Here is a 14,766-nt window from a genome sequence, read left to right on the forward strand (position 1 = left end):
AACTCCGTCCACCTTCTTCCGGTCGATGCAAATATGAAGATGTTTCTAGTCCTGATTTTAAACACCTGCATCTTCCAACCAATTACCTGACTTTATTAATTGCCTCGGCTGTATGATGGGAGTTGTTTAGCTTCCTTGATGGGACAACAATTGTTAGAAACTTAATTCCTTGTGTCCTCTCCTCCATCCTCCACTTGTTTCCTTCTCACAAAGCATTTTCAGACACAGGTAGAGGATTGAAGAGAGAACACAAGTAATGCCTAACAATTGACAAAGTGCCAGAGTACGTACAGAGGTTAGAGGTTTGTGTGCTTGTGAACCGTTGTCTTATAAGACAGACAAAGTGTGAGTTGGCTAGTGGGAATACCATTGACTGCAAAGGTGAGAATACACTTTTGTAGGCTATGCTAATAAAACAACCAAATATTGAGTCCTCTTTTAAAGTCAGTATATATTCATCACATGTACACATTCATAAAAGCTTGACTGCACATCATTTTATTACTACAAGGTTTATGACAGTCATGTAAGAGGCAACTGTAATCAATTTTCTTGGATGATAAACATACAAATAACTGGTGAAAGAAGTCATGGATGCTGTGAATAGCAAAATACCACAGCACTAGACTACCACATCAAACTATCTACCATTTCTACCTATTCATTTGGTGGGGTGGGAAAGGTTGTTTTTTTTACACATCAAAACACCATAAGGTAAGTCATGATTCGCAGTAAATAAATGAATACACAAGCCAGGGATCAAATTTGTACATTTATTTGTGAAACTGATGCAAGCCTAGAATCGGAGCTTCTGGAAGAACCATTTGTTCTTGCCTGTCTTGTACCTGTGGAGAGAACAAAGCGTTTTTAGTAAAGAGTATCACAGTATAACATGGGCACAGTCTATTATATTCAGCAATGAATGTTCCTTATTCCATTGCAGTCACACTGTGATTCCCAGCCAATTAGGCGGTGGGCCGAAGCTGTCTCTGCTTTCGTTTGTGAAATGATCGATCTACAACTACAGACTAGTTGATTTTTTCATATAAGCTAAATAGTTTTTTTTTGAACATGTTTCCGTCTGTTGGCAGACGATTTTCGATCGGCGTTTTATGAAAAGTAAACTTACGATCCATAAGTTAATAAGGAGAATGCTTGGGGCTACTATGCCGCTAACCAATCAAAACCCGTGAAAGCGTCACCTGACTTGACGTCTGCCAATGATATTCCTTCAAAATACGGAACTAGACGTAAACAACGTATTATCTGGAAAGACGAGAAGACTGAGTTGTTTCGGATAACTTTACTGTCAAGTAATGTTTCAGGTAAGATGTGCATGTCATACTAATTCATATCACATATTAATGAACAAGTCCATGTCATGTTGTGTCAATACAAACATGTTCTAATATGCTATTTTAGTGAAAAATCCGACCTATCGTCACCCGCGATTGTGAAGCTAATTAATTAACAAGCTAGTTATCTAACTTTAAAGGGTACAATAGCTAAGTTACCAATGTCAACTGTCTATTCTCAATTATGTCAATAATAATTGTGCCAAATTGGGACCAGTAACATTAACTTGTGTGTGAGTATGTTATATGTGTGTGAAAGCATGTTTTTGATATTGTCAATCGTCTCACTTTTACGAGGTGAGCTGGTAAGACAAAACCCAAGACTAAGGGCCGGTTTCACAGACAAGGCTTAAGCCTAGTCCTGGACTAAATCACACTTTCAATGTAAAATCTCCATTGAAGATGCTTTTTAGTCCAGGATTAGGCTTAAGCCTTGTCTGTGAAACTGGCCCTAAGTGTATCTTCACTTGCCTTGCCTATAATTGACAAGACTAGACAAAGATTCAAGTGTTAGAGAACATTTATAACACTAGTGTGTTTTCGCAGTGCAAACACAGACACATGTCTGTACATGGTAGGTTGTTAGATTTGCATGTGCATCTCCCTTTCACACATTTTGTTTTTTTGCAGGAGCAGTATACAAGCTCTAAAACTGCGACTGGGGCTGGGGGAAGGGACATCCAGTCAATCTCAAAGAAATCTCCCTCTATCTTCCAGCCATGGCTCATTGGCGGAGGGATGTCTGGCTGGCTCTTAAGGGACCTCCTGTATATGGCTGCCTGGTAGTTTGCCCGCTGACTATGTTTGTGCAAGGCATCCTTATTTAGTGGTAGACTTCGGTCATTGCACTTCCCACTCTTAAACATTTGACACCTAGCTAAATGTACATCCCTACAGCCTTTGTGGTCATAGAGGTCGCATGTAAATGCCTCAATTTCCTCATAAAGCTCTGTTGGCAGTTGAAAAGCTGTTCCCAACTTTTGGAAAGTAGCACAATGCTCTTTGTTGGACAGGAGTGTTTTTACGGCCTTCACTTTTCCATTGCCGTGCACTCACTGTATCACAGCCGGTGAAACAGTGAAATCCAATGAGCGCATCAGAGACTTCATCACCAAGATGGCTGTGTATTCTCTGTACGTGTATGGTGTTTGTTTGTCCCTTTCCCTGTGTGGAAGTACAGGTTTGCTCCTATTTCCTTACAGAAAGCGATAGCCAGTACAAACACATCTGTGTCAGGACTGCTGATCACAACATGTAAGCTATACTGTGAGGCATGTTCACAGTGAAGCAACAGCAGGGTGTCTGCCTCCTCCTGTATTGAGAACAGTGTGAGCAGTGGTAAAACCTCAAGTTCTGTGCCACTGCTGTTGACTCTGATCACATGACACTCAGACCCATGTCCAACAATCAAAGTGATGTCTTGAATTTGGTTTTTCCTGGACTTGGACCATGTCTCAAAAAGAAACTGTTGTAGGTTTTCTTTGTTTTGGCCACAAGCCAAGAACTTGGACCAAAGTCTTCTGGTCAGCTGAATATATTGTTGTCAACTGCGCAATGTGCAATATTCGAAAACACCACTTGAAGGGTTATGTGCAATATATATTTATACCAAATGATGCCATGTCCAGGTGGAAACTGCTGCCAATGTCACTCAATGTTTGTTGCTGTCCTGTTGTTTACTTTGTCTACTGTATGTTGTATGTATCGTCTCTGTTGCACTTGAAGCATGAAAGTACCATGCCCAAGACAAGTTTCCCCTCGGGGACAATAAAGTATAATCAATCAATCAATCAATCAATCAATCAATCAACTGACATCCTTTTGTTGCTCGTCGACCTCGTTCTGCATTCTTTATACTCAGTGTTTTGTAGGTGTCAGGGACAAAATGCACCACTTTAGATTTACTCACTTTGGCTGCATTGATCAGGTACATTAGTGCACTGTTGGCAAATCTTCCAAATGTATCTTGGGGTTTCATAGCCTGTACTAGTGCCATTGCATCCCACACCCAGGTTGAGCCATCAGGGATTTCTACGGTGGCTGGTGGATTTACTGATCCTTCTAGAAAGTGCATTAATTTGGCTTTGTTTTCACAAGAGAGCCATCTATGTTCGCAATTGCTGCAGGAAAGGGTCCCAGACTATAGACCAGCATTTCCCCTATGTCTATCTTCCTCACTGTTCCCACAACAATAGTAAAAGTAGTAAAGCTTCCAAAGTTATAGCCTAGTTTATTTAAAACTCTCCTAATCTGTTTACCAAGGTAACCCCAGATGCTCAGCCCTGGACTGCACTGCACATCTTCTGGACCTGACCTGGCAGGGCTGACCCTGACCCATTGATGCCTTGTTCATATCTTGTTCATGTCATATCTTAGCTTGTTTATATCATATTGTTAATAATGTCCATGTCATATCTTAGCTTGTTTATATCATCTTGTTCTTATAAATAACTTATATTGCTATAAAAAAACCTGCAGCCTCCTGTAGGCCTACTGATTTTTCCCTTCTCTTGTGGGCTCTTTCAATGTTTCGTATGTTGGCATACTGCATATACATTAGGGATGCAACCTCAGCAAATATGTTCAAGTCAAGACTAAAAACCCATCTTTTTAATATTGCCTTTAAATGACTAAATAATTAAATTAAGATTATAAAAACCCATGCTTTTAATATTGCATTAATTCATCACATCTCGTTATTTTCCCGTGGTTGCTAGGGTTAACATCCAGTCAGTTGCTAGGGTTAACAGCCAGTGTTTACATTTCGGGGTCCTAATGAAGCCGTACTCGAATTCTGATTGGTTTATCAACTAGAGCGACCAGCGATGTCCCTGAGCAGACAGACGATTAAAAAACTAGTTTGTGAAAATCTCAGACATAAATACAGCTGCCAACAAATTGTTATAGACTAAAGATAATTACTTAATATCGTATGTAAGAGATCGTTTACTCTGTAGATGGAAAAAGATAAACTTCGCGATAAACGCATTCGGCCCACCACCTAAATGGCCTTCAGTCCATTTGTGGACAGACATCAGAACATGAAGTAACCTGGTTATTTCTAACAAGACATTCACTCGTAGGGACAATTACTCACCTCTCCTCAAACTTAACCTTGGCCTCGCGCCTGGCTTTGCGTTTCAGAGCTGGGTCCCTGAAGACATCCTTGTTGACAACAGTTTTGTCCAGAGGAATATCCACGGAGTATCTGAGCATTTAGAAAAACAAAATACATTAGTGAGAATCCCAAGAAAAATGTTTGAACAGAAAAACAGTTCTCATTATCAGCAGAAGGTTTAAGATAATCTAACCCACAAATAATAAAGGAGTTTGAGAGAAAACACAGATTGCAAGACATCCTAGCACAGGCTTTGTAACATTGTTGTGAGAAGGAAGTGTGTATGGGACTGACAATGCTACTGAATATACAACTGCCATCAGAGTAACACACTTCCATATCAACTTTGAGACTTCATGTTGGAAAAGCATTACTTGCCATCACCTAGTCTCAACTGGCATGGCAATGTCAGGCCTATAATCTCAACACCTACTTCTGGTATAATCTCACCAACACCTACTTCTGGTACACAGTATCCCATATTACAATGTTGACTGGGCACTAACCTGGTGGGCATGAGGTGATTGTAGTTGTACACCTTCACGAAGGCCTTGATCTTGGACCTCTTGGCGACCTTCTTCTTACCCATGGTTGTGGTCACCTTACGGGGGTAGCGGTCGATGCCAGAGACCAGGGCGTGGCTGTATGGGCGGTCTGAGGTGCCATCATCAATGTTCTGCAGAAACACAAAAAAAGCATACAAAGAATTGTGTGAGTTTAAATTAGCCAAAACATGAACAGTGTCATTCTCCAATTCTATACAGTGCATCTATTCAAGGTCGAGTTAGATTCTCCACACAGTAATTCATTGCCTGGTTGCCAGTGAGCAGATTATGCAAACACTTCTCTTACTTTGACGATGACAGCTTTACGCCCAGCGTAGCGTCCAGCAAGGACCATTACCACCTTCCCGGGTTTCATGAACTTGCCCATCTCTAGCAAAAAGAGAAACAGTGTCAGCAACTACAAAGTCAAGATATGCATCACAGATGTGGATTGGTTTGGTCTGTCAGTTTACTAGTTCAGCAAACCAACACGTGAGCTTACACAAACTAGCAGATTGACTAATGGAATGTGTACAGGCCCAGGTCCCAAATACAAGTTACTGTTAAAACCTTGTTAATACGACATGCGTAGCAGTCGTTTGCTTTGGCTACCATTTTCGATACTTGTATAGTAGATGTAGCCAACTAGCTTCGGGATTTAACACCGCTATCACGCTCAGTTTAAGTCTGAACACATTTAGACAAAACAGCAAACAGCGTAAAATGTACTTATGTTATCACAGTATTGTGCAGGGTAATATACCTGCCAACTAGCCACATGTGCATGATTAACGAATCAACATGGGAGCCCATCTCGTAGGCTACCATGTTCAATCAGAGCCGATTTGGATAGCGGACGTTGTACAAATGTACTCGTTTTTCCAACATTATCGCCTCAACAAGGGTCATTTTGTACAAGTCTGCTTCGTGAATGTATATAGTACACAAACAATTTAACGACAAATGATTTAGATGTCTGGATTATGAAGATTGTTATGGATGGTTTCATTGGAGAATTTACTCACCAGTGCTGTTCTGTGGACACCGCTAACAGGAAAGGAAGCTGGGAAGAATTTTCTGACCTTTCACATCATATCAACAGTGCGTCATTTCCTGCGGCAGCGCTTTTACTTTTGCTCTGGCAATCGCAGCAAAGCAGCTGGTAACCAGAAGAACTGCAGGACAGAACAGTTTATTATAATATAATATATTATACTTCACCGTTTATCATCAATGATGTAAGGTGATGGCAGCAACACGGACCACTCACTTAACTGTTTTTAATAATAATAATAATAATATTATTAATAATAATAATAATAATTTACTGTTGAACTTTAAAGTTGTTTTCAGTGTCACACAAGTACATGCAAAATAGAGATATGAAGTAGACTTTGTTGAAATGTATGTTTTATTTGTGCATATTCATACAGATTCATGTACAGTGCCAGTTACACAAACAATCAACAGCAATAGCTACACAAACAAAATCCTGGAAGGTAGTCCTCAGAAAAAGAAAAAAAACAGGGACAGTAATCCAACAAACAGAAGTATGTATTTTTCACAGGGAAATGTAGCCTACTGTCCTCAGCTTTTGTTACTGGTGTTTGTATTAACAGCTGTTTTGAGTTGAACACAGTGTTTGTTTGTTTTTTATATGAAAAGTTAACAGACAATGCAGAAACAAATGAAGGACTATTGATCGATTCAACTAATACCTGGTTAAATTCAGTTCAAAGTTCCAAACAACATCCTCCCAAAGTCAGACATTAGCTGCTGTGTTTCTGCATGCGTGCACAATTCAAACAGGCAGACACCAGAAACAGAAAGGCGGAAATCTGTAAGTATTTCTTTCAAGTAATCTCATTACTTGATTGCTACAAATATAGTCATTACAACCATTAGGAGGCTTATAGAAAGCTTGAATGTTACATACTGGACATACTGTTGAAAAACCTGCACAAAATGTAGTCAAATGTCAGCAAAGCACAGGGCTAGGCTGAGGTATTAGCAATTTTCTATACAACATAATAGCAGAACGTAAACTTCATTTGAACACAGTAACATACAGTGTAAGATCAAGGTACACAATGTCAGGGAATGGGTACAATTTCACAAGTTACAAATTAAGTTACACCCCATAATATATATATAGACATTTCTTGGGGGGGGGGGAAACGTATTAGGGATGTTGCCAGTAGCTTTCACCCCAGAGGAAAGTGCACAACCAACTTCTCAGTCTAACAGCATCTATGGTTTGTACATTCAGTATTTCAGGATACACTCACATGGGAAGACAAAAACATTTCATTTCAAGTTCTTTTTTCTTTTAAACTCACCTTAAAAAACAAAGAAGAAACCAAGAAGAAACCCATCACATCCATTCCCACAATCATCTTAATATTGTACTATTAAATATATTATTACACAAATGGAATACACTTTTAGCAGATATTTTCATTCAAAAATCATCTACATTTTGGAACAATTAATAAGCAGCAGCAGTTGATACAGGGACTCAATGTTATCCACCTTCACGCTACGCAAGATATGATAATTTCTCACGATACAAAAGGGGAAATACACTCCATGCAGCATAGTCTTACCTAAGACAGAGATTCTGGGTTCTGGAATGACATGCCGCATAGTCGATATCTGCATATTTGAATGGTAATGTTGTGTTTCATAAAACACTTGTTTCCTCTGTAGTTATCTTTTCCTATGTTAAACATTCATGGGTTTAATAGTGTACCGGTATGTTGCCAGCATGCTCATTTGACCTGATCTCTGAGTGCCTTGAATTGTGGTCCACTAGTCTTCTATGTGCAGCTTGTGCACAATATTCTAGTTTTCAGTAACTACAGACAGATAATGATGATCTCTAAATATAAATCTGTGCAGTATATATAGACACCATTCCATATAGAACACAGGCTTTAAACTAACTAACTTTAATGCTCTTGTCCTGGCGTTACTGGAGCTGCTAAGGAGTATGGGAAACGCTTTTACCTGTGGTCTCATTGGTGGTCATCTATTCTGATCATTACAGTTCTGTGTTCCTGTAAAAGGCCGATCTCACCTCATTTGCTGCAAATGACTATGAGAAATCTCATCACCATAGGGACAAGACAAAACAATGGATCACACAGAGCCTGTGTTTTTAATGTGGTAGACATTAAAAGTATAATGAATTGTAATAAATAAACTGGATTATAACTTAGTTATAACACTAAGTGTTCTTTGTTATAACTTAGTGTTGAAGAGATTAGTTAGTGGTTACAACCTTGAGTTACACAACATAAAATAACCCATGCATCTAAACATTGCACACTTGATTTTGGTTGATCAGCATTGAACAGGATCCATGACGCATTGTTTTTTGGAGGGGAAGTAGTACCACTTAAGTTGCAACTATTCCTGTGTAAATTAAGATTCTTATTTTAATTGCAATAAACAAACCACCCCACCTCATTACTATGGAATTACAAAGCAATACTAATGAACTATGTGCAGTTTACAGTGTCATTCCATGTTGTTACTAAAGTAATTACAGTGTATGAGGTAACCACATAAATGTGACCTGTGAATATATAACAACCATTTTGGGGGAGAATGATTGTCATCCAGATGCCTCTGATGAAGCACAATTAGCTCTAATGTTTTCTTCCAATATTAGCAGAAAATCTAAACCTAACCTGAATTGATTAATTAAATTGATTATTAAATAACTTAAACCAGTATGATGACTATGACCCTCTCGGACTGGAGTTGTGCATTTCACCCTTCCCACTGCTCTTCCCCTTCAACGAAAGCATGGTTCGGGCTTCCTCTCTATGGTCCCAGCTCAGAAGGCATCCTTGATGTTCTTGAGCTGCCGCACAGCCAGGTCCACTGGCAGGTTGAACTTGAGGTGACTGACGCGACCCAGGATCCGCATGGCTCCCTCAAAGCCAGTCTGGGCCATGTAGCTCCAGGGCTGGTAGTGCGGGTGCACTATGGCCCCTGACTTACACAACAGGTTGAGCCACGACACCAACCGCTGCTCGTTGAGCGCCATGCACACCAGGGCCTTGAACTCAGAGTCTGCGCCGCGCTTGTAGCGATCGTGCTCGCACAGCACCGAATGGATCGCCCAGAGCAGAGACTGCTTGGGCGTGACGGTCACCGGGCCGCCGGCTACGGGCAGGCTGAAGGACTGCGACAGTTGGCGGGCCGGCGACTCCACGAAGGCCTTGCCGTTTTTGGAGTGGTAGTACTTGACGAAAAGCTCCCACGGGTGTATGGTTTGCGGGGCTGGGCTGTAGGGCAGCAAGCAGGAGATGGGAGCCAGCACCAGGCTCATGCCCTGGGAGGGGGAGTAGAGGCCATGGGCCAGCAGGTCCCTCAAGGCTAGAGACAGCTCCTTCCTCACAGTGCCAGTGAGCTCGTCACGGGGCCCCAGAGATGAGGAGCTGCTGGTGTAACTGACCACATGCTCCAACGAGGGCTGCCTGCACGACGCCTGCACGCGCACCCGGTCCACAGCCGCCTCTAGGCGCTGCACCAGAGGGCCGTAGTCCTGCCCTCCGTTTCCTTGCGGCCACACGCTCTGGGGGACGTGGCCGGCTGCACAGCCAAACTGGCTCACGGCAAAGATCTGTAGCACAGCCAGAGCCCGCTGGATCAGCTGCAAGCCTGTTGCACGCATCTTCTGGGCCTGCTCTGGGTCCACTATGGGCATAAGAGGAGAAACATCAGAAGATAAACATCAACTATGGTGTTGTAAAACACATGGTAATAATGCTTGGTGATACAGTGCACTGACCTCTCTTCTTCACTCCCGGGGCTCTGGGGTTTGGCCCAGCTGTCCCTGGCTGCACGCTGTGTTCTCCGTCAGAGAGGAGGGGGTTCCCCACCTCATCTGTTGCGGGATGGGAGAATACAGTTGTCTTCAGTATGTTATAAGACTGATGGAATATAATATTTCAGTATGTTTATTTTTTTATTTTATTTTTTTAAATAACGGTGATGACAGAAAAAAACATTGAAGCAAACAGGGTGTTTCTGTGGGTGGATAATGCGCACAGTTCCAACGGTGGCAACGAATAGAGAGAGACACAGCGACTCTCTCTACAGCACTCCTACCCTGAATGAAGTTAATGAACATCTCCAGGTCCCTGATCTGGGTTTTGAGTTGGTCCACCAGCTGCTCCTTGACCCGCGCTGGGTTGACGATCTGAGCGATGGCAGCATCTACTCTCTGTCTCAGCTCCTCGGGTGTCAGGTTCCCAATGTCTTCGTTCAGGTTCACGTCCAGCTTTTTGATCAACTCATCGATAATCACCTGACCAGTGCAACAGAGGAATAGTCATAAGGATTAGTCATAAGGATTACTACTACACTACACTCTGATGTGAGAACAATCACAGCCTGATCAGGAGTGATGTTAGGAGTGATGTTAGGAGTGAGATTAGGAGTGATGTTAGGAGTGAGATTAGGAGTGATGTTAGGAGTGAGATTAGGAGTGAGATTAGGAGTGAGATTAGGAGTGATGTTAGGAGTGAGATTAGGAGTGATGTTAGGAGTGATGTTAGGAGTGATGTTAGGAGTGATGTTAGGAGTGATGTTAGGAGTGATGTTAGGAGTGATGTTAGGAGTGAGATTAGGAGTGAGATTAGGAGTGATGTTAGGAGTGATGTTAGGAGTGATGTTAGGAGTGATGTTAGGAGTGATGTTAGGAGTGATGTTAGGAGTGATGTTAGGAGTGAGATTAGGAGTGATGTTAGGAGTGATGTTAGGAGTGAGATTAGGAGTGATGTTAGGAGTGAGATTAGGAGTGAGATTAGGAGTGATGTTAGGAGTGATGTTAGGAGTGATGTTAGGAGTGATGTTAGGAGTGATGTTAGGAGTGATGTTAGGAGTGATGTTAGGAGTGAGGTTAGGAGTGATGTTAGGAGTGATGTTAGGAGTGATGTTAGGAGTGATGTTAGGAGTGAGATTAGGAGTGATGTTAGGAGTGAGATTAGGAGTGATGTTAGGAGTGATGTTAGGAGTGATGTTAGGAGTGATGTTAGGAGTGAGATTAGGAGTGATGTTAGGAGTGATGTTAGGAGTGAGGTTAGGAGTGAGGTTAGGAGTGAGATTAGGAGAGATGTTAGGAGTGATGTTAGGAGTGATGTTAGGAGTGATGTTAGGAGTGATGTTAGGAGTGAGATTAGGAGTGATGTTAGGAGTGATGTTAGGAGTGATGTTAGGAGTGAGATTAGGAGTGATGTTAGGAGTGAGATTAGGAGTGAGGTTAGGAGTGAGATTAGGAGTGAGATTAGGAGTGATGTTAGGAGTGATGTTAGGAGTGATGTTAGGAGTGATGTTAGGAGTGATGTTAGGAGTGATGTTAGGAGTGATGTTAGGAGTGATGTTAGGAGTGATGTTAGGAGTGATGTTAGGAGTGAGGTTAGGAGTGAGGTTAGGAGTGAGATTAGGAGTGATGTTAGGAGTGATGTTAGGAGTGATGTTAGGAGTGATGTTAGGAGTGATGTTAGGAGTGATGTTAGGAGTGATGTTAGGAGTGATGTTAGGAGTGATGTTAGGATTGATGTTAGGAGTGAGATTAGGAGTGATGTTAGGAGTGATGTTAGGAGTGATGTTAGGAGTGATGTTAGGAGTGATGTTAGGAGTGATGTTAGGAGTGAGATTAGGAGTGATGTTAGGAGTGATGTTAGGAGTGATGTTAGGAGTGATGTTAGGAGTGATGTTAGGAGTGATGTTAGGAGTGATGTTAGGAGTGAGATTAGGAGTGATGTTAGGAGTGAGATTAGGAGTGATGTTAGGAGTGATGTTAGGAGTGAGATTAGGAGTGATGTTAGGAGTGATGTTAGGAGTGAGATTAGGAGTGATGTTAGGAGTGAGATTAGGAGTGATGTTAGGAGTGAGATTAGGAGTGATGTTAGGAGTGATGTTAGGAGTGATGTTAGGAGTGAGATTAGGAGTGATGTTAGGAGTGAGATTAGGAGTGATGTTAGGAGTGATGTTAGGAGTGATGTTAGGAGTGATGTTAGGAGTGATGTTAGGAGTGATGTTAGGAGTGATGTTAGGACACACACAGACACAGACACAGACACACACACACACACACACACACACATGTATTAGTGAGAAGAGACAGCATTTTGTACTAACTTAACATTATTTTAACATAAAATATTTGTGTGTTTTTCATGTTTTGCATAAACAGCCTGTAGTGTGTACAGTAAATGAGGGAGAACAGTCTTTAGGCTTCCTACCCTCTGTTTCTCCATTACCACGGACTGTGGCAGGGAGTCGTAGCTTCCTTCCTGGTAGGCATAGCGCTCCAGGTCATCCAGCTGGGTCTTGAGCTGGACGATGAGATCCTTCTGCTTCTCCCTCTGGGCCTCCAGACGCTCTCTTTTCTCTCTTTCGCTCTGTGTGTGTATGTGTGTGTAGGGGGGGGAACCACAGAACACAGTGTCAGTGAAGGGCTGGGGTATAAATGAGTAGGAGTGAAGGAGTGGTGGTGATGGGACAGGCAATCTCAGAGCCTGTTGTGGAATCAGGAAATGAAAATATTGACATACATAATTGCCCCTAATGAAACTCCATTTGGTCACATAAAACAATACAAGAAGAAATGATTGCATAATCACTTCGCTCTTTGAAGTGTACTGGTGAGAGCACTGCATGATGCATGCTTACTCAGAGATAGATATCACAGACAAAGACAGAGGCACAACATATTCTAGACAGACACACCACTCACCAGTTCCTCCTACAAGTAAAGCATGTGACAAAGAGGAAATGAGAAGAAAATATTTACTGAAAGACAAGACTACATAAGCAGACATTATCTCAAACTGAACAGAACACTAAAGAGAGTAAACAATGGAGGGGACTAAGTGGTTTGGTTTAATTTAGTTGTGCACACAGAACGTTATTATTAGAGATAGTGCTTTTCTGGCAGTGTTTCCATTGAGCCTGTGACTCATTTACTTCAGATATCACCATCATTGTCTGGTTCCCTCCAGAGATAACAGATCTCAGGGAACAGATATGAGGCGAGCACAGCCCTGATGTTTGACGCAAGCCAAAACCTTAATCAAAAGCGGTGCAGTGCAGCTACCAGGATAGTTTTTACAGCCTCTTGCTGTGTGTGTGTGTGTGTGTGTGTGTGTGTGTGTGTGTGTGTGTGTGTGTGTGTGTGTGTGTGTGTTGTGCAGTTGTGTTGTGCATCCTAGTATGTGTATGTGTCTGAGTGGGCCTACAAACGGTTGAATGCTGCTGAACAGACACCCTACGTGACAAGCATGCAGCTGGGTGAAAGCTTATGCAGAGGTGGCCCACTTGCCCATTAATAAGTCCTGGGGTTAAAGGCCACCCATGCTTACCAGACCCTTCCAACTCTCTCTACTCTGAGTCTGACACAATAGAAGGAGTCATAGGTGATTGACACTGGTGTTGATGTGGTGTATGGAGATCAGTGAACATCAGTACTGATCTCAACATCAGTTCTATTTCAGGGAAATCTTATCAACACGAGATCATATATCTTACAATCTCCTTGCTTTAATAACGCTCGGTACTTTTACAATCATTGTCTGACAGCTTATACAGTATGGATGTAATAGGCCTAGCTCATTACATGAAGGTGGCATGTCGTAGCCTACCTGCTGTCTATCAATATATCATGTATGGGATAGGTAATAAAGGTGCATTATTAAACCATAGTTTACATTGTCAAGTCCATCATCTCTGACCACTCACTGGCCAGTTTTAGGCTAAGTAATGAAGATCTAGTTACTCACCGCGTTCTCGAGCTGTTGAGCGTCCGGAGTCCGACAGCCCACGACATGAGGGCAGCCTTTGAAGGCGAACTCCTCGAGTTCCATCAACATCTTCTCCTTCTCCTCGGTCTGAGCGTGGACTATCTGCTTCAGACGGAATTGCACTTGGGCAAAGTGAGACGTTAGAGCCAAGAGCGAGGAATTCAGCAGATCCTGTTCCTCCTCCAGTTTCTTTAACCGTGCTGTCATCTCGGGCTCACCACCAGCCGGGGCTGAGCCTTTCCGCCTGGCCTCCGCTGCGTCTCCCGTCCCTGCCTCGTCCTCCGGGCTGGCCACCGCTCCGACCGGCGCCCATCGCTCCCCAGCGCCCGCCGAGGCAGCTTCGCTGTCCGAGGTCGACAGTTCCTCCGTCGACATGTTTTGACCGGTAAAAAATAGACGGCGTTGTGCGCCTCCGAGATTAAAGTTATTCTGACAATATTCGTACGCAGATTAGTTTTGTTTTGTTGATAGAATATATAAGATTTACCACCGATGAAACAGGTGCATCGCCATCTTGAACGCACGAATACGTCAAAAAAGGGGGAAGGGTTTCAGATAACCCAAACAGTGCAACGTCAACTTAAAAACACTGATTTCGCCGACATACGAGCTGGCTGGAAGGGCCTGCGAATATGTCATTTGAATCTATCCAGTTTTGGACGATTCGGTCAACGCGCGCGACCGCTTTAAAGCCACAGTCTTTAGTTTAATATTTCCAGGACAGTGCCTTAAAATATTTCAGAGAGATTACCTGATTAGAAACATTTTCCAATTTATCATAAGCAAAATCCATTATAAACCATATGCTTTTGTTGTAAATGTATGGCTTCAAAACACGTTTGAAAAAAGTAATACTGCCCTTCTGTGTCATTAGTTGAACATACAGGTACATCATAGAACTCAAGTGCTATTTGCATGTGATAATGTAA

General features: G+C 42.3%; 2 protein-coding genes across 2 annotated transcripts; both read right to left on the reverse strand.

Moving 5' to 3' along the window:
• Positions 1–477: 477 nt before the first annotated feature.
• On the reverse strand, positions 478–6,084 carry rpl27 (ribosomal protein L27). The gene is made up of 5 exons (XM_080522574.1): positions 6,044–6,084; positions 5,326–5,408; positions 4,980–5,149; positions 4,453–4,563; positions 478–845 (listed from the first exon to the last, which is right to left on the reverse strand). The coding sequence occupies exons 2-5, from the start codon at positions 5,404–5,406 to the stop codon at positions 797–799; spliced, it is 411 nt and encodes a 136-aa protein (XP_080378700.1). The 5' UTR covers positions 5,407–5,408; positions 6,044–6,084; the 3' UTR covers positions 478–796.
• Positions 6,085–8,862: 2,778 nt separating this feature from the next.
• On the reverse strand, positions 8,863–14,212 carry rundc1 (RUN domain containing 1; the record flags this gene model as incomplete). The annotated part of the gene is made up of 5 exons (XM_080522427.1): positions 8,863–9,728; positions 9,823–9,918; positions 10,143–10,341; positions 12,281–12,439; positions 13,817–14,212. The coding sequence occupies 5 exons, from the start codon at positions 14,210–14,212 to the stop codon at positions 8,863–8,865; spliced, it is 1,716 nt and encodes a 571-aa protein (XP_080378553.1).
• Between the last annotated feature and the right edge of the window lie 554 nt (positions 14,213–14,766).

Source organism: Nansenia antarctica (assembly GCF_963989245.1).
Source record: "Nansenia antarctica genome assembly, chromosome: 2".
Classification (NCBI taxonomy): Eukaryota; Metazoa; Chordata; class Actinopteri; order Argentiniformes; family Microstomatidae; genus Nansenia; species Nansenia antarctica.